This window comes from Symphalangus syndactylus, chromosome 4, assembly GCF_028878055.3.
Source record: "Symphalangus syndactylus isolate Jambi chromosome 4, NHGRI_mSymSyn1-v2.1_pri, whole genome shotgun sequence".
NCBI classification, from domain to species: Eukaryota; Metazoa; Chordata; class Mammalia; order Primates; family Hylobatidae; genus Symphalangus; species Symphalangus syndactylus.
The window spans coordinates 143,478,533-143,498,930 of NC_072426.2; the positions used below are offsets into that span (position 1 = coordinate 143,478,533).

Here is a 20,398-nt window from a genome sequence, read left to right on the forward strand (position 1 = left end):
ACTATGCAGATTCTGCAAACCTATTAATATATTCATAACACTTGTATGACCTTTGCTTTATTGTCATGCTGATATTCTACAAAATCGTATATGATATGATAACCAAAATAGGGAGTCATGCTGAAAAGTTTGTTCTTCATGAGAAAAATTCACATTTTAAAAGTAATAGAAATTTAATTCTGAGTCAGCATAACAACTCTATGTGTAAATGTATTATAAAACTAGAAAAAACAAAGCAAAGAAAAAAATTTGTAGTTTGTATCCCTTAAAGCCAGAATGGATACAGAAAAGTGGAATTTTTTGTTTAATTGGTTTCTTTTTATCTACTCCTTTGCTATTTCATAATTCCATTTTATTTTTATTGACATCTTAGCTCCTGTTTCCATGTGCCCTGCAGCTAGTAATTTTTAGAAACATTTCCAACAACTCTGGCTCTATTTCTTTTCTTTTTGCCATTAAGTAACTGTTAGGTCTTATTCTCTTTCCACTTTTACCCTCTGCAGGTGACTCTTGACTTTAATTTCTTCTTCTGATCAAAACTTCTTTGTCTGGATGCCTCCACATTAGTCAAATTTAACCTTGATGTTCCCTGAGTGGAATTTCCACAAACTTTTCAGCATGCAGTACTTTGTATGGTTTAAAAAATTAAAATATGAGGCCAGTTTTGACAGGAATACTGAACATAAAGATTCTTTTCTGGGTAATGCTAGGCAATGTATAAATGTGACTGATGAATCATGATGAGAATTATAGAAGTTAACAATACATAATAAAACCTCATGATAAAGTACCTTGTAATTCCACAGATTTGATAATATTGTGGGTCAAATCATTTCTGTCAAGAGCGGAATAAAATATCACGAATATATGTCCTTAATGCAGCTCATACTAAGACTTACGTGCCAACATTTTTCAACAAATATTTGAGTGCTTACTCTATGTATTGCATACCAATGTTATGAGTAGGTTTTTTTTGGTTTGAATTTATGAAACGTGTTTTTCTTCCCCCGAAACTCAGAGAGTAGCTTTTGGCACATCTTCGTAGCAGTTTAATATGGTAAGATCTTCAATAACAAAGGAAAATTTAAGAACTCATTGCTCATTTAAGAAACATTTATGAAGCACCTACTCTGTGTCTAATCTAACATCAGATACTGTAGGGAGGTGGGACATCCTAACTTCAGCAGTCTGTCTTAGAGAGGGAACTGGGGGAGAGAGAGGAAATAAACTATCATTTATTTATTGATCAGTGTTCAATATCTCTCACAAATGTTTTCACTTAATCTTAACAATAACCTCATGATGTACTTACTATTTTCTTTATTCGATAACAAGAAAACTGAGTCTCAGGGTAGTTAAGTAACACCCCCTAATGTCACAAGACCGGTTAGAATAGGAGCAAAGATTTTACCTTAGTTCTGTTTTCTTTCTGCATACTACACTAGTCACTAAAAGGCAGAAATAAAAAGTACAATGAAAATAAATGGTTATAGAAATTTATAGTAGTGTCATTGCAGAAGAGGAAGCGATTATGAAAAGAATACATGAAAAATAAAGGTGAAACTGATAATCTATTAAACTGGGAATCAGACATTTTCTTACTGTTCCTGAGATAGTAAAAGAGACTGAAAAACACATTGTAAAAAATCTGAAAAACATTCATTACTTGCTTAATGCAGAACTTCTCAGATTCTGCTTGTTTTCTGTTCCCCTACACCGTAACTCTTTATATGTGCTCCATGTAATATTAACAGTTGTGAAAGTACAGGATGATGAGTTGTTATATGGAAATTCCCAGTGCACCACAGTTGTTTTACTACATAGATTTTTTTATGGGAAAGTTTCTTTCTTGAGGTCCTTTTTATAGGCATGAGTTATGGGAGACTACCAATTGTTAAGCAGAAGCTAAGTTTTAAAATGAAAATGCATCTGATAACTCCTATAGAATCCAGGCATAGGATAATAACAGTAATCGAAAACAGACTTGGGGATACACATACAATGCATAAAATACTTGTCCACCCCAAATTTACTTCTCTCTCACTTACTGCTGTCATTTCTCCTCTGAGACTAGTGTGTGTGTGTGTGTGTGTGTGTGTGTGTGTGTGTATGTAGGTCTGACTTTGTGAGCAAATGGTTGAATTCTTCACTGAGAAAAAGTTCTTTTTTTCTGATAGTATGTTAAGTTTGATAATGTTAGAAGATGTACTAGATGCGTTGAAAGAGGGAATCATTTCCAGTCAATTGAAGCTGGAGTATTTATACCAGCTGCTCTTAGTCTCCTCTTAAGTGTTTACTCCTTGGACACTTGAATAACCAATAATATTTAGGCTTTATATTCTGACAATCATTTACAATGGATAACATAAAGGTTCCTTTTTTGTCCTCCCCAACTTTTTTAAGGTAAAATTGACACATACAAAGGGTATATATTTACAGTATACAACATGATGTTTTAATATATGTAGATATTACAAAATGATTAAATCAAGCTTATTAACATATCTATCATCTCACATACTTATCACTTTTTTGGAGTGAGAATATTTAAGATCTACTCTGTTGACAACTTTTAAGTATGCAATACATTATGCTTAAGTATAGTCACCATGCTCTAAATAGATTTCCATATTTTATTCATCCTGTCTAACTAAAACTTGGTAACTTTTGATCAACATCACCCTATTTCCTCCTCTCCAGGCAGTCTCTAGCAACCACCATTATACTCTCCATTTCTGTGAGTTCAACTTTTTTTAGATTCTACATGTAAGTGAGATCATGTAGTATTTGTCTTTCTGTGACTGGTTATTTCACTTAGCATACAGTCCTCCAAGTTCATTCATCTTGTCACAGATGACAGAATTTCTTTCTTTTGAAAGACTGAGTTGTATTTCATTGTCTATTACATTTTCTTCATGTATTCATCACTTTCAGATCCTGATTTTATTTTCTTTGGATACATACCCAGAGAAAGATTGTTGCATAATAGTTCTATTTTTAATTTTTTGACAAACCTTCATACTGTTTTGTACAATGGCTGTATCAATTTATATTTCCACTAAGAGTATGCAAGGGTTCCCTTTCCTCCATATCCTTGCTAATAGCCACATTAAGGGACATGTGATGATATCTCATTGTTTTAATTTGCATTTTCCTGCTGATTACAGATATTGAGCATTTTTTGTCTTTTTGGTAATAGCCACATTAAGAGCCATGTGATGATATCTCATTGTTTTAATTTGCGTTTTCCTGCTGATTACAGATATTGAGCATTTTTCCATATACTAGTTGGCATTTGTATATCTTCATTTTAGAAATGTCTATTCAGTTCCTTTGCTTACTTTGTAATTGGATTTTTTTCTTCCTATTGAGTTATTTGAATTCTTTATATATTGTAGTATTAACTCTTTATCAGATGCATGGTTTGCAAATATTTTTCCCACTCTGTGGGTTATCTCTTCACTCTGTTGATTGTTTCCTTTGCTGTTTGATGTAATCCCATATGTCTATTTGACTTTTGTTGCTTATCCTTTGAGGTCATATGCAAAAATCACTGTCCAGACCTATGTCAAGCTATTCCCCTAAATTTTCTTCTAGTAGCTTCACAATTTCAGGTCTTACATTTAAGTCTTTAATCCATTTTGTGTTGATTTTTGTATATGGTGTGAGATAAGAATCCAATATCATTTTTCTTCAAACAGTTTTTTCAGCACCATTTATTGAAGATGCTGTCCTTTCCCCATTTTGTGTTCATGGCACCATTGTCAAAAATCATTTGACCATAAATGTGTGGATTTAGTTCTGAGCTCTCTATTATGTTTCATCAGTCTATATGTCTGCTTTTAATGCCGGTATCATGCTGTTTTGATTACTATAGCTTTGTAGTACATTTTGAGATTAGGTAGTGATGCCTCCAGTTTTGTTCTTTTTTTTTTTTTTTCCAAATCAATAGGTCTTTTATTGCATCATTTAAATATCACAAGTAGGTCTTAAGTGTCATCTGGCATCTTCTTTCTGTAGCTGGGTAACTCTTAGATCTTATTCATCAGCCTGCTGAACAGTTCCTTTTTCAGAGACATAGATATCATCCAAAAATTTCCTGATATCCTTGTTTTTAACTGTTGTGGCTTGCCGAATCAAAGCCGCTGAATTTGAAACAAGCTCAATGTCATTTCCTTCAAGGATTAATTCATCTTTCTGGGCTTGAGATACTGAACAAGCAACACCTGGTCTCATCCGAACCCTGTGAATGTATTTTTCACCCAAGAAATTTCGGATTTCAACAAGAGACCCATTCTCCTGGATAACAACGTTGATGGGGAAGTGAGCATACACAGACCTCATCTTGTAACGGAAGCCCAGTGTAACACCCTTGATCATGTTCTGTACATGACTACAAATAGTCCAAACGGTAGCCAGTTCCTTTCTGTTACCCCACCATTTGTCAACCCGGAGCCTCTTTTTTTTCTTTCCAAGAAGACTGAGTTCTACACTGATGTGATTGAAGTCCCTCTGCAGGGTTCCTCTGGGGCCCTTCACGATAACTGTGCGTCCCTTCAGAGTAATGTCGACATTTTCTGGAATGTCGACAGTCTGATTGCTGAGAATGGTCTTCATTCTCGCAGTAGACACAGCAAAGAAAGAACCTCCAGTTTTGTTCTTATTGCTCAAGATTGCTTTGACTATTTGAGGTCTTTCATTGTTTTATATAAATTTAGGATTTTTTTTTCTATTTTTGTAAAAAAGTCACTGGAATTTTGATAGGGATTGCACTGAATCTGTAAATCACTTTGGGTAGTGGGATATTTTTAACAATATTAATTATTTTAATCCATGAACACAGGCACAGGCTGTCTTTCCATTTATTTGTATATTATTCCATTTATTTCATTAAGGTTTCATAGTTTTCAGTGTAGAGATTTTTCACCTCCTTGGTTAAATTTATTCCTAAGTATTTTATTCTTTTTCTTACTATTTTTTCTTAATTTCTCCTTCAGATTGTTTGTTGGTAGTATATAGATACTCAACTACTTTTTGTGTGTTGATTTTGTATGTTTGATTCAGCTGCTCCAATTTTGAATGCATATATATTTACAATTGTTATATCCTCTTATTAGATTAACCTATTAATCATTACATAATAGTCTTCTTTGTATCTTTTTGCAGTTTATGACTTAAAGTCTGTTTTGCCTGATATAAGTATAGCTACTCCTGCTTTCTTTGATTTCCATTTGCATGAAATAGTATTCCATCCCTTAACTTTCAGTCTATGCATGTCCTTAAAGTATGTCTGTGCATTCGTGTCTTGTTTTTTGTTTTTCTATTCATTCAGACACTATGTCTTTTGATGGGAAAATGTAATCTGTTTACATTTGAAATAAGTATAGTCTCCCTTGGTGTTTGTGAGGTATTGGTTCCTGGGCCTCCTGCAGATACCCAAATTCACAAATGCTCTGTCTTTTATTTAAAATGCATATAACCTAGGCACATTCTCTTGTAGGCTTTCATTTACCTTTAGATTACCTCTAATACCTAATGCAATGTAAGTGCTATGTAAATAGGTAATATTGGTATATTTTTCAGGAAATAATGACAAGGAAAAAAGTCTGTACCTTTCAATACAATCATCCAATTTTTTTCCAAATATTTTCTATCTTTGCTTGGTTGAATCCACAGATGTGAAACCCATGGATATGGAGGGCTGACTGTATTGATAGGTAAGGACTTACTATCGACATTTTGTTAGTTTTTGTTAAAAATGTTTTATAGGTCCTTTGTTACTTTTTTCTGCTTTTGCTGTTTTTCTTTGTGAGTTGATGGTTTCTGTAGTGGTATGGTTTAATTCCTTTCTCTTTATCTTTTGTGTGTTTATGTTTTTATTTTGTGGCTACTGTGAGGCCTATGTATCAGTTATACAAGTCTATTTTAAGCTTGTGACAAATTAACTTTAATTGCATGCAAAAGCTCTTCACTTTTTATTCTCCCTTATATTTTTGATATCACATTTAATTTTTTATGCTGTGTATCAATTAACTAGTTATTGCAGTTACAATTCTTTTTAATGCTTTTGTCTTTTAATGATTATCCTAGAGTTATAAGTGATCTATACACTACCATTATAGTATTAGAGTATCCTAAATTGGACCATGTACTTTTACCTGTGAGTTTTATACTTTTATGTTTTCATGTTATAATTAGTGGTCTTTCATTTCAGCTGGAAGAACTTTCTTTAGTATTTCTTGTCAGGCAGGTCTAGTGGTGATGAACTCCATCAGCTTTTGTTTTTCTGGGGAAGTGTTTATTTCTCCTTCAATTCTGAAGGGCAACTTTGCCAGGTAAGATATATTTGGTTAGTATTTTTTGGTTTCAGCACTTTGAATTATCACCTCACTTTCTCCTGGCTTGTGAAGTTTTTGTGGAGAAATCCACTGATAGCCTTATTAAGATTCTCTTGCGTGTAATCTGTTTTTTTTTTTTTCCTCTTGTTGCTTCCAAAATTCTCTCGTCCTTGATTTTTGACAACTTAATTATAATGGGTCTAAGTGGAGTCTTCTTTGGCTTGAATCTGACTGGAGACTTTTGAGCTTTCTATACCTATATATTCATATCTTCCTCCCGATTTGAGAAGTTTTCAGGAATTATTTTAAAATACGGCTTCTATTCTTTTCTCATTCTCTTCTCCTCTGAAACTCCTATAATTAGAATATTAGCTCCCTTGATGGTGTCCCGTGGTGTCCCATAGATTTCCATAAGATTTCTTCATTGCTTTTCTTTTTCTCCTTTGACAGGATGATTTCAAATAATCTGTCTTTGAGCTTGCTTATTTTCTCTTTTGCTTGATCTAATCTGCTATTGCAGCTCTCTATTGCTTTTTTAGTTCAGTTATTGGATTCTTCACCTGCAAAATTTCAGTTTGGCTTTTTTTTATGCTTTCTATCTCTTTGTCATTCTTCTAATTTTGTTCTTGTATTTTCTTCTTGATTTTATTAAATTGTTTATCCATGTTCTCTTGTAGCTCACTGAGCTTCTTTAAAACAATTATTTTTTCTTTCTCAGACAATTCATAGATTTCCAAATCATTGGGTTGACTATTGGAAGTTTATTGTGTTCCTTCAGTGGTGTTGTTTCCCTGATTATTCATAATCCTTGTAGCCTTGAGCAGATTTTTGCACGTTAGAAGAAGCAGTCACCTATTCCAGACTTTATAGACTGGCTTTGGTAAGAAAATACCTTCACTTGGGGTGGGGAAGGGTAAGCGGGAGCATGCTACACTGGGTCTAGTGGTATGGGGAACCAAGTATGGAGGATTTTGGTGTCTTCATGTCCGAGAGGGTCATGGTGTCTTATTGGCTCAGGTAGCTGGGGTTCATAACGTTGGGAACTACAAAGTTCTTGATGGCAAATTGGTGCAGGTTGGCCATGGCTATGAGGGTTGTTAGGATCCTCAGTTGTTCCTCTTAGTCCAGCAGCAAGGGGCCATGGCAGACAACAGTGTGGGCTGGGGCTGACAGTGTGCATACACTCTGCTGTGGGAGCTGGCTACAGGCCCGTGCAGGGACAGTTGCAGGCACATGCATCATGGTAAGGGCCAGGGCCAGATGCAGGAGCTGGAGCTTTCTCTGGGTCCACATATGACACCAGGGGCCAACAATGTGTGTGTATATGGCTATGGAAGTCAGAGCTAGCAGCATGTATATATGATTGTAAGAGAAAGCAGCAGGTTGATGATAGGGGCCAGGCCATCTGTGAGTGTCTGCACAGCTGCAGGGCCTGAGCTGGTGGCATGCTGGCACATGGCTGCAGGGGCCAGATGCAAGCTCAGTGATGAGGGTGAGGACTGGTAGGTGAGAATGGTTGTGTGCTTATATGCAGCTGTTGGGGCTGAGGCCAGCTGCAAGCATATGTGCAGCTGCAGTGGCCAACTATAGGCATGTGTGTGTCAGTAAGGGTGGGTGACAAGGGTCACACAGTTTTATGCATATACACAGCTGCAGGGACTGGAGCTGGAGACATGTAGATGCCTGACTGCAGGGACCAGCTTCCTAGCTCTAGCATGCCTCCAGCCATATCACAAGCAACATGTCGGAGGTTTGTGTCCAAGTTCAGGGTATGCTGCTTATGCATACTCACTAGTAGGGGCTGTGACTGGTGGCATGCACAAGCCCAAACCTAGGGATCATTTGTGGACATGAACAGAATGATAGGTTTGAGGACTGTGGTGGAGTCCTGGAGATTATCAGCGAGCATGTATATGGTGTATGTATTAGATCCTTGGACTGGGAAGCCCATGTCAGCAGTAGCTGGGGCAGCTTCAGTGTTGGGAAGGAGGAAGACAGAAGGGGATGGTATCTCAGGCACCTGGACACTGCAAAATATTCTTAGTTCTTGGTGGAAAATGTTGAAAGGGGTCCACTGTGGCTGTGCTGGCTGTTGGTTTTCTCACTGGTGAAAGTTGCTGGTGTTCTTTGTTAAGCAAGCCTCCAGGGTCTGCAACAGTAAATGCTGCGGGGTCCTTGGTGATAAAAGCTACAGGAAGTACACAGTAGCCATTACAGCAGTTGAGATCCACAGCAGAGAAAGCTGCTTGAGTCCTGTGCAGAGGAGGCCATTGGGAACTGTGGTGACTCCCATTGTGTGGGTGACACTAATAACCCTCCTTTCCTTCTTTGTTTCTAGCTGTCTCCAGATATCTTAGCTATGCCAGTCTTCCTAGTAATCTGGGAGGGGTAAAAATAAAGCTGGTTTTTGTTTTTGTTTTTGTTTGAGATAGGGTCTCACTCTGTCATGTCATATAGGCCTAAGTACAGTGGGGCAATCATAGCTCACTGCAACTTTGACCTCTTGGATTCAAGTGATCTTCCCACTTCTGCTTCCCAAGTAGATACAACTACAAGTGTGTGCCACCGTACTCAGCTAATTTTTAAATTTTTTGTAGGGGTCTCATTATGTTGGCCAGGCTGGTCTTGAACTCCTGGTCTCAAGTGATTCTCCCACCTTGGCCTCCCAAAGTGCTGAGATTACAAGTGTCAGGCACCATGCCTGGCCTAAAGCTGGTCACTTGAAGTGTTTCAAAAGGCTGAACAAACTGGTTGTTCACCCACTCTTCTTTTCTCTGGGAAGGGGACTTGTGAACCAGAGAATTCTTTCTCCATACTTAGCAATGCTGACCTGGGAGAGGGGGAGATGCAGGTAAAATAACACTATTGTAATTACGCATTTGTGTGGTTATTCTCAGGTTTCTTTTCTCCCACTGTATAGCTGTCGCTTCCCAAGTGGACTCCTGAATTTTTTTCAGTTATTTTTGTTAGCATAGCGGTACAGCATTTGTTCTTTGTTGGGGGGTCCAAGGCTGGGTTCTCCTAGTTCACTATCTCATTGACATTTCTAAAAGTTCTTTTTTTTTTTTTTCAGTTGCAAGATTTAAAACAGAACTCCCATAAAATGGCAGGAGACCCAAAGGGGGTTACCGCCCCCTGCTCAAATGCCTAGGTTTATATCCCAATCATTGTCCCTCCCCCTGTGCTCTCAGGCGATATAGGATTTGACTATTTCTTTACCTCATACTTTAGCCTAATTTGTATTTTAGTGAGCCCTCTTTACTACCTGATTGGTTGGGTGTGAGCTGAGTTACAAGGTGGGTGTGGTCACCTTTTCCAGCTAGGTTTAGGAATTCTTAGTCAGCCTAGGAAATCCAGCTAGTCCTGTCTCTCAATACCCCCTCAACAGAAAAACCCAAGAGCTATTGGGGAGGTTGGCCGATGACCGCTCTTAACAGCTTCCTGCTGAATTGGGGCATAGTAGGGGTCATGCAGTTGAGATTTCCTCGGGAGGGTTGCCTTTGTTGTCATTAACATTGGAGCATGGGCTAGCAGGCTGGTCCAGGGGTCCGTAGTAGATCTTAGTCATGGACTGCATCTGGGGTCCATTTGAAGCACGATTTGTAGTTTTACAGCTTCGATTCTGGAAGAGACAAATTTAACAAGGAGGTTAAAGATACAGCAATTGAAATGTATGGCCTGAATTGCAGGGGCATATGGGTGTGGGTGGTGAAAGTGGGGTTTCCTTTAGAAAAACTCCTTTACGATGGGGCATCAATCTTTCCGGGAAGCCACATTCTCCATAGAAGATCTTGGTAAGGGGAGCTACTGGTAGTACAGCAGCATGGAGGAGGTGCAGTGAGAGTGAAAGTTTTGGTGAAGGGTTTTAAGTAATTTCCATTGGTTAGCTGTAGGCAAAAGTATTTTTCCTTCTTCGGTGGCTAGCCATCCTGAGGAGAGGAAACTATGTCCTTGTGAGGTTCCCCATTCTATTTCTTCTGCTGAGTACTGGGGCTTGGTTTCCCGGAGGGGATTACCCCATACTAGGGGTCTTTCTATAAGGTTTTCTAATGGAGGGTCCCACCTTGCGGCTCTTTTGGCTTCAATATCCGCTTGGTGGTTTCCTTCTATTTTCCTTTCCTTTCCTTTATGATGACCCCGGCAGTGTAAGACTGCCACTTCTTTAGGTTTCTGTACAGCCAAGAATAATCTCCTAATGGCCTCCTCATGTTTGGTAGGTGGTCCCTCAGAAGTTAGGAATTCCCTTTTCTCTCCATATTGCTGCATGGACATGGAGGACTAAGTAAGCATACTTAGTCTCTGTATATATATTTACCCTTTTTTCTTCTCCTAATTCTAGTGCCCAAGTGAGGGCTATTAGTTCTGCCAACTGAGCACTAGTTCTTGGAGTAAGGGGATTACTTTCAAGTATTCCATTATTACTGACCACTGCATACCTCGCTTTTCAAAGTCCTTTTTCTACAAAGAAACTTCCATTCGTATACGAGTTGAGGTAGGGATCGGTCAAGGGAACCTCTAGAAGGTCCCCTCAAGTGGCGTAGGTTTGAGCAATCACCTGTTGACAGTTATGTTCTATCTTTATTGTTTGGAAGAAATGTTGCTGGGTTAAGAGTTGCACAAGTGTGCAGTCACAGCACTGGCCCTTTAAGTAATAGAGCCTGATATTTAAGCAAACCATTGTCTGACAGCCACAAGTCTCCTTTGGCAGTGAGTATGCTGTTTACCTCATAAGATGTCCACACAGTAAGCTCTCTTCCCTGTATTATTTTAACTGCTTCAGATATGAAGACTGCTACTGCTGCCACTACCCATAAACAATGAGGTGAACCCTTTGCCACTACATCAATTTCCTTACTTAGGTATGCCATGGGTTGCAAGCTGGTCTCTCTGACCTGTGTAAGGACTCCCAGAGCTATTCCTGTTTTGTCTGTGACATATAAAGAGAAGTCTTGCCTCATTGGCAAGCTTAACACTGGGGCTTGGGTTAGGGCCTTTTTTAGGGCCTGGAAAGCCACTTCTGCTTCAGGTGTCCATCTTACTAAATGGGTATTGGCTTTCTGAGTTTCCTTAATTAGTGTATATAATGGCCTGGCTATTTTGCCGTACCTGGGAATCCATATTTGGCAGAAGCCTGTTATGTCAAGGAACCCTCTTAGTTGCTTTAGGGTTTTGGGAAGAGGATAAGCCAGTATAGGCTGGATACATTCCTTACTGAGGACTCTGGTGCCTTTGGATAATTTTAGCCCTATGTATTTAACCTGCTGTGAGCAGAGCTGAGCCTTTGGTTTGGAAACCTTGTAGCCACAGGTGGCGAGGAAATTTAAGAGCGCTTGGGCAGCTTGATGGCACAAGGTTTCTGAATGGGCGGCTAAAAGTAAATCATCCACATACTGAAGGACAAGTGTCCAAGTATGAGAACTGGCTCAAGTCTTGAGCTAATGCCTGGCCAAGTAGATGGGGGCTATCCCTGAACCCTTGAGGTAAAACAGTCCAGGTGAGTTGAGACGTTGTGTTTGAAGGATCTTCAAAGACAAACAAGAATTGAGGGTCAGGATGTACAGGGATGCAGAAAAAGGCATCCTTAAGGTCCAGGACTGTAAACCACTCTGCTTCCTCTGGTATTTGGGAAAGCAGAGTATAAGGGTTAGGTTCAGCTGGGTATAGAGGGACAACAGCCTCATTGATAATCCTGAGATCTTGCACTAACCTCCACTGTCCGTTGGGTTTCTGTACTCCTAAAATTGGAGTACTGCAGGGGCTATTGCATGGTTTTACTAGGCTTTGGGCTTTTAGGTCCTTAACAATCTTTTGGAGTCCTTGTTGGGTCTTGGGTCTAAGGGGCTACAGCCTTTGGTAGGGAAAGGAAGCAGAGTTCTTTAGTTTAACTTGAACAGGACGGGCATTCTTTGCTTGTCCATATTGTCCTTCTGTTGTCTAGACTTCAAGATTAATTCCTTCCTCAAGCAGGGGACAACAAACAGGTGTTCCTTCTCCTATGTTCAGGTGTATGACAGCCCCTGCTTTTGCTAGAATGTCTCTCCCCAACAAATGATTGGGGCTTTCAGGCATAATTAGAAAAGCATGTGAAAAGAGTAAAGTTCCCCATTCACAACTTAGTGGCTGGGAGAAGAATCTAGTGACTGGCTGTCGTAAGACCCGTTGGATAGTGACAGATTGGGAGGACAGTTGTCTGGGACAGGAGAGTAAGACTGAGAGGGTGAGCTAGTGTCCAGGAGACAGTTAACCTCCTGGCCCTCAATGGTCAAGCATACCCGGGTCTCTGTGAGGGTGATGGCATTGGCTGGCGCTTGTCCTGTGCACCCTCAGTCTTGCTACTGGATCATCTGGCTAGTGGCTTCTGACTCAGAGGAACTTCATCCCCTGGGGCAGTGGGCCTTCCAGTGATTCCTTTGACATAAGGGGCATGGATGAGGGGGTGGCTTATTTCTATTCAGACAATCTTTTTTAAAGTGTCCTTATAGGCTGCACTGGAAGCAAGCCCTATTAGGCATTCGATTTGCTCAGGCTTTCTGTGTTCCAGAGCCTCCAAAGTCCGCTTGCCTGAGGGCCATGACTAAAGTGGTGGCCTTTTTCTTATCTCATTTGTCCCATTACACCTGCTCCTCCTGATCTCTATTATAAAAAACTGAGGTTGCCAAGTTCAATAGGGTTTTTTAGTTTTGCTACAGGCCTAAGGCGGACTTTTGAAGTTTTTTTTAATGTCTGCAGCTGACTGAGTGATAAACTTATCCTTTAAAATTAGTTGTCCTTCAATAGAGTCAGGTGACAGAGAGGTATGCTTCCTTAATGCCTCCCTTAGTCTCTCCAGAAAGGCGGTAGGATTTTCTTCCTTTCCCTCTGTTATAGTGGACATCATTGAATAATTCATAGGCTTCTTCCTAGTTTTTCTTAGTCCTTCTAGCACGCAAGTTAGCAAATGTCTGTGGCACCAATCTCCATGTTTTGATTCTGTGTTCCAATGAGGGTTTACACTGGAAACTGCCTGCTAGCCTGTGGGGAATTGTTCTCTTTCCTCTGTTGTCATCCTATCATTGACCTGACTGAGATACCAGAGATCGCCAAACTCAGTCTGCAGTTATGGTGGCACTTCTCTCATTTGGGGTTAGTGTCTGATCCAGCAGTAACATTTTATCTCCCCATGTCAGATTCAAGGATTGTCCTAACTCTTGTTAAATATCAATATAGCCATTAGAGTTGTTTGAGAATTTACCTAGGTCTATTTTAATTTGCTTTAAGTCTGACAGGGAAAAATGTACCTGCACTCTGACTGGGCCAAATTCTCCAAAATACATCTTAGGGGCATTTTTGCCTTAGAGGGAATGTTTCCCATCTGGAAAAAACAAACAAACAAACAAACAAAAAGCCTTGGGATGCCAGCACCCCTAGTCATTTTCCGATGAACATTAGTCCTAGAGCGTCCTCTATGGTCCTAATACTTATTCCTTTCCAGGGTGCGTAACAACCCATGGACCTCTGCTTATCGGATTACTTAATGCTCACCGATGTAGCAGCCCTGCACATGTTTTCCCACCTTTCTGGACCACTACGAAAGGGGTCTAGGCTGCTGGATTCTAGTGGTCCTTTACCAGCTTGCCCAACACTGCCTTTGTGCTCAGGGGTGAGGTCTAGAGCTGGGCTGGGTTCCTGAGTATTTCATAACAACCCAGCTGCCCTATGAATATGCATTCCATAAACAACAGTTCTTATGCAAATTTGTTTCAGAGAGAGTGTAGGTAACTTTTTGAGTAAGGATTGAGATAGAGTTTTTTGATTCTGTAAGTACTTTAAGGTTTGGCTGAGTGCAAACAGCTTGCACATTTGAGCAGACCAGTTATTAGGCAATTTTCCTACCTCTGCTTCCACAAGAGTCTCCCTATCAATTACTATATACCCATTGTGGTTTTTTTTCTCAGTCACTGGGAGGAGCCATGTATCGTCCTGTCCTGAAGGGAGTTCCTCCTAGGTCTGGTTGTACTTTTGTATGGTAATTAAGATTTAAATCCCCTGTTAGGAAATCTGCTAGGTTAAGGGATTTTTCAGTGGTTAACGTTAAGTCACCTTTTTCTAACAGAATAGCCCCATACTTTAAGATTTTTGAGTTAGTAAGCTACCTTTTTGCTTTTTTGACTTAGAATAATTCTGAACCGGTGAGGTGTGCTCACAACGAGGTTTCCTCTAAAAGTTACTTTTCTACTTTCTTCCTTTAGCAAAGCAGTTGCCGCTACAGATTGAATGCATTTGGGCCATCCGCGGGTTCCTGGGTTAAGGATTTTTGATAGGAAGGCTACGGGTTGTCAGTGGTCTCAGTGTTTTCAGGCTATGCCCTTGTTTACACTGACAAGGTAGAATTGGAGTGTTACAGGGTCATGGAGATGACTTCAATTATCAACTATAGGTTTTAAATTTACCCTTGCTTTTAAAGGAATAGGGTACACTGTTTTTTCTTTACTACTTCTATCTCTCTTTTTCTCTCTCTCCCTCTCTTTCTCTCTATGTGTCTCTCTCTGTCTCTTCTTGACTTACTCAATTTGCTTTCATCCTGATCTATTATGTTGTCATAGACCCAGTTCCAGTTGTTAAAGTACTGGGTCATCAGTTCTAAGGCCCTGGCTAAGGAGCCAAGGCTTGGAGATTGTATTGCCGAGGGGTAAGCTGGGCAGAAATCATGGGAGGAGAGCATCTTGCACAATGGGAGAGCAATCCTCCTAGCCATTTACAAACTTGGGACTCTGGCAAGGGTGGTGGGGAACAGGTCCCACACAACTGCCCATGTTGAGAGCTGCATGCCTAAATTGGGAGAGACACCAGGGACAAGACTCCCTGGGTTCACATCCTAGATGCCTAGGGACACAGCATAGAGCTTCCTTAGATCCCTTTGGAGATACAACTTGCTCTAATACTTAGGAGAGGAAATGAAAGTCTGAACCATTAGTATCTAGGAGGCAGGGATTGAAGGAAGTAGATTCAGAGGTAAGGAGAATTTTGGGGCTACACTTTAAAAAAAGTCACAGTTGGGACCCAGGAGGTATGGGTCAGAAGGAAAGATAGGGGCACATGCATGGGTGACTGTTGAGTAGAGACTTCTGGCTGTGCCATGATCTCAACCAGCTAATGTGGGGAGTTCAGGGTGACAGCTTTCTGCCTCTAGTTGGCCCTCAGCTTCCCTAGGAAAATTGAAAGCAGAAGCTGGTTCCAGCCAGACCAATGCTCCCAACCCAGAAGGGTTGGGGGTTGTTAGAAAGCCCTTTCCCACAGAGCCTCACACCTGAGTCTTAAGTCCGGTGGCCACACTAATTGTTTTTAACCAGGTGACAGGTGCCTGGTATTTTCCTCCAATTCTAAGGAAGGATAGGACAGAATAGCAAGCAAAGTCATCCAATATTACCCACCACTTTGGAGGTCCCTTTGTGGTCACCAAAATGTTACTGGTGGGGGGGGTTGGTCCTTGTTCTTAGAGCTCCCAAGATGGTGGCAGGCCACTTCCAAGATGGCAGCAAGCCTCTTATTCTCTGACCTGGAGTTCTTGGCCTCACGGATTCCAAGGAATGGAATTTTGGGCCATGTGGTGAATGTTATACCTCTATTAGAAGCCATGGGTCATGGAACCCACTGACTAGTATTCAGCTCCATTAGGATGAACCTAGGCACTTAACCATGCAGGAACAATGGCAAGCCTTTAGCCCAAATGGGAGTGGCAATGGGCACCTCATTGGATCAGAAGCACAGCAGACACCCTGCTGGATCTGGAGGGGTGGAAGTCAGCAGTGGGTTCGTGACAGTGGCAAACAGCAGTGGTGGATGGTGAGCAAAAGCTCAGCTTGAGCTGTAACAAACATGAACCAGAAGAGTGTGCAGTTGCAAGATTTAATAGAGTTTAAACAGAGCTCCCATAAAATGGGAGGGGACCCAAAGGGGCATTTCTAAAAGTTCTTGTTCCAACACAATAGGTGGCAAACTGCAGATGCCTGTTTCTGTAAATTTGTTTTATTGGAACATAACACACCCATTTGTTGATATTGTCAGTAATGACTTTCATGCTACCCTGGCAATTTAGTAGTTGTGACTGTATTGTCTGGAAAGCCAAAGATAGTTACTGTCTGGACCTTTGAGAAAAATTTTTCTGATCCCTATTGGAAGTACTCAGACTTCACCTACGTTTATTTACCTAGACTTCTAAAAATAAGTAATCTCACACTTGAATTTTTCAGAGCTAATGTTACTTTAATAACTTTCCTTGTAATCATATTTTAAAATAGTTTAAAGTATTTTGGATAAGGAAACTAGGAATAAAATAGGCAGTTTATTGATTTCCTCTTGCCACAAATTTGCTTCTATATGCTTCCAAATAATAATTCTCTTTCACATAAGGTCATCTGGTCCCAATTTTAAACATAACATTTTCAAAGAGGGTATAGTGTACAAAAAATGTGATACCTGGCAACATGGAATGAGATGAAATTTAGTCTGTGGGCTTCTATTAATATTCTATAACTCCTTCATATCCCTTGCCTCTTTGTCCCAGTATACAGTTTTTTTGTTTGTTTGTTGTGTTTCTTTTTTTGAGGCAGGGTCTCACTCTGTCACCCAAGCTGGTGTGCAGTGGTGCCATCACAGCTCACTGCAGCTTCGACCTCCCTGGGCTCAGGTGATCCTCCTGCCTCAGTTTCCTGAGTAGCTGGGACTACTGGCATGCACAATTATGCCCCACTAATTTTTGTAGTTTTTTTGTTTGTTTGTTTGTTTCACCATGTTGCTCAGTCTTGTCTCATACTTCTGGGCTCAAGCAATCCATCTGCCTCAGCCTCCAAAAGTGATGGGATTACAGGCGTTAGCCATCATGTCCAACTATATACAGGCTTAAGATGTTAATTATTCTCTATATTTACCCCATTATATTTCAGTTTTGCCAATTTTCTGAATTTAACACTCCTATCACTATTATTTGCAAACTGTGACAAATGAAAATCCTGCTGTGGAAATGATTGAGAACTTTAATAAGCTCAAGTTTTGACTCCTTGATACTTGAGTAACAGACGATTCCTAGAGTAATGTGAAAGACAATGAACTCCATCAAGTCTTTTAGATTTCTTGGTAGTAGAAGTCAGTGGAAAATAAACATATTTGATACATATAAACAAAGGAAACTTAGGGTGGTTTTCTAACAGAAACCATATTTAAACATTTAAAATCATGTTTTAAATTCCTCATACCTACCTTTATTTTTTTCAGCCACAGAATGATATGATTGCTAAAAGGGCACTTTACAAAGCTGGAGAAATTTCTTGTCTAGTAATATCAGTATTAATATAACAAGAACATCATGGAGAGGTTCAGAAATCTGTTTTAAGATGAAACCTCATATGGCAGAAGGAAAGAAACCACAATCTGGAGAATTTAATTGGAACAAGTATCTAGTTTTAATTACAGTTTTGCAAATATGCAGATATAATAACTACATTACCTTGATGTATATTTTGATAAGGAATCCATAAAATAAATTCAAAGGCAAGCAGATTGCTATCACTAACAGCATCATTTCTCCTTAGAAACAGAATACAATTTCTAAATATTGTTTTCTGAAAAACAGATTAATGTCCCCATCTGAAGGCACCATACAACAATTTAAGTATTTTCTACATTTCTTGTTTAAAATGTCTTTCCTTATGGCTTTTATCAAAGGGTTAGAGAAAAGTAAATCCATAAAGATACTTGATTAGCTTGGTTAATTTCAGTATCTCTAGTCTTCTCTAGATGGCAGTCATGCTACAGGGATTTAAAAACTGTTCTTGTTGAAATCCACATTAAGAATGCTCCAGAATTTCCATATCAGGGTTTTTTTTCATTTGTCACAGTCCTCAAATAATGCTGATGAGAGTGTTAAGCCCAGGAAAATGACAGAACTGTGATAAAACAGAGTGGATATAGTGAATGATGCACATTGTAGGGCTTTACATTGGGACACGAAAACAAGGGACATAAAGAGTACATAGAGAATGAAGGAAAATAAAATCCACAGACTAAAATTAGATCCTATTCTATGTTGCCAGCTATCACGTATTTTGCACATTGTTTCCTCTTTGAAGACTTCAAGCTTAAAAAATGAAGCCAGTTGTTATGTGAAGGAGAATGACTATTTGGAAGTGTATGAATTTGAATTTGGGGCAAGAGAAAATCCAATCATATTTTATATATCTTCTGTATTCCATTCCTAGTCTTCTATATCCAGAGGACTTCCAGTCATTAAAAAACACAATTAAAAGCAGTGTTATTAATGCAACATCGGTTTTTGAGAAGCTCTAGTGCAATGTGAGGATTGAGTCCAGGTAAACTTAGATGAAATTGGTGCTCCTTAAGAGCAAAAGTTATTGTTTTTAAAAGCTGGAGATATCATGCTACCTGACTTCAAGCTATACTACAGGGCTCCAGTAACCAAAACAGCATGGTACTGGTACAAGAACAGACTCATAGACCAAAAGAACAGAATAGAGGACCAAGAAATAAGACTGCACACATGCAACTATCTGATCTTTGACAAACATGACAAAAAAAAGCAATGGGGAAAGGATTCCCTATTCAATAAATGGTGCTGGGATAACTGGCTGGTGATATGCAGAAGATTGAGACTGAATCCCTTGCTTATACCATATACAAAAATTAAGACAAGATGGATTAAAGACCTAAATGTAAAGCCCAAAATTACAAAAACCCTGGAAGACAACCTAGGCAATACCATCAGGACATAGGCATGGGCAAAGATTTCATGACAAAGATGCCAAAAGCAATTGCAACAAAAACAAAAATTGACAAATGGGATTGAATAAACTTAAGAACTTCTGTAAAAAGCAACTATCAACAGAGTAAACAGACAACCTATAGAATAGGAGAATATTTTTGCAAATGATGCATCCAACAAAGGTCTAATATCCAGCATCTATAAGAAACTTAAACAAATTTACAAGAAAAAAAACCCAAACAATTTTATACAAAAGTGAGCAAGGGACATGAACACTCTTCAAAAGAAGATATGCATACAGCCAACAATCATATGAACAAAAGTTCAACATCACCGATTATTAGAGAAATGCAAATCAAAACCACAAAGAGATACCATCTAACACCAGTCAGAATGGCTACTATTAAAAAGTCAAAAAATAACAGATGCTGGTGAGGTTTTGGAGAAAAAGGGATGTTTATACACTGTTAATGGGAGTGTAAATTAGTTCAGCCATTGTAGTAGACAGTGTGGTGATTCCTCAGAGACCTAAACCCAGAAATACCATTTGACCCAACAATCCCATTACTGGGTATGTACCCAAAGAAATAGAATCATTCTGTTACAAAGACACATGCCATGTATGTTCATTGCAGTACTATTCAAAATAGCAAAGACATGGAAGCAACATAAATGTCCGTCAATGACAGACTGGATAAAGAAAATGTGGTATATATACACCATGGAATACTATGCAGCCATAAAAAGAGTGAGATCATGTCCTTTGCAGGGACATGAATGGAGCTAGAGGCCATTATCCTTAGCAAACTAATACCAGAAGAGAAAGCCAAATGCCACGTTTTCATTTGTAAGTGGGAGCTAAATAATGAGAAGTCATGGACACATAGAAGGGAACAACATGGCCGGGCACAGTGGCTCATGCTTGTAATCCCAGCACTTTGGGAGGCCGAGGCGGGTGGATCATGAGGTCAGGAGATAGAGACCACGGTGAAACCCCGTCTCTACTAAAAATACAAAAAATTAGCCGGGCGTGGTGGCGGGCGCCTGTAGTCCCAGCTACTCGGAGAGGCTGAGGCAGGAGAATGGCGTGAACCTGGGAGGCGGAGCTTGCAGTGAGCCGAGATCGCGCCACTGCATTCCAGCCTGGGGGACAGAGCGAGACTCCGTCTCAAAAAAAAAAAAAAAAAAGAAGGGAACAACACACATTGGGTGTTTTTTGGAGGGCTGAGGGTGTGAGGAGGGAGAGAATCAGGAAAAACAATAATGGGTACTAGCCTGGCTTAATACCTAGGTGATGAAATAATCT

At 39.7% G+C, this 20,398-nt stretch overlaps 2 protein-coding genes across 2 annotated transcripts in view; one reads left to right on the forward strand and one right to left on the reverse strand.

Annotated features, from left to right (window-relative positions):
• Positions 1-20,398, forward strand: part of LOC134736522 (DNA dC->dU-editing enzyme APOBEC-3G-like) — a 236,517-nt gene that overhangs the window by 91,732 nt on the left and 124,387 nt on the right. The window lies entirely within an intron of this gene.
• Positions 3,929-4,647, reverse strand: LOC129481240 (large ribosomal subunit protein uL6-like). Its single transcript, XM_055276409.2, has one exon. The coding sequence runs from the start codon at positions 4,615-4,617 to the stop codon at positions 4,039-4,041; it is 579 nt and encodes a 192-aa protein (XP_055132384.1). The 5' UTR covers positions 4,618-4,647; the 3' UTR covers positions 3,929-4,038.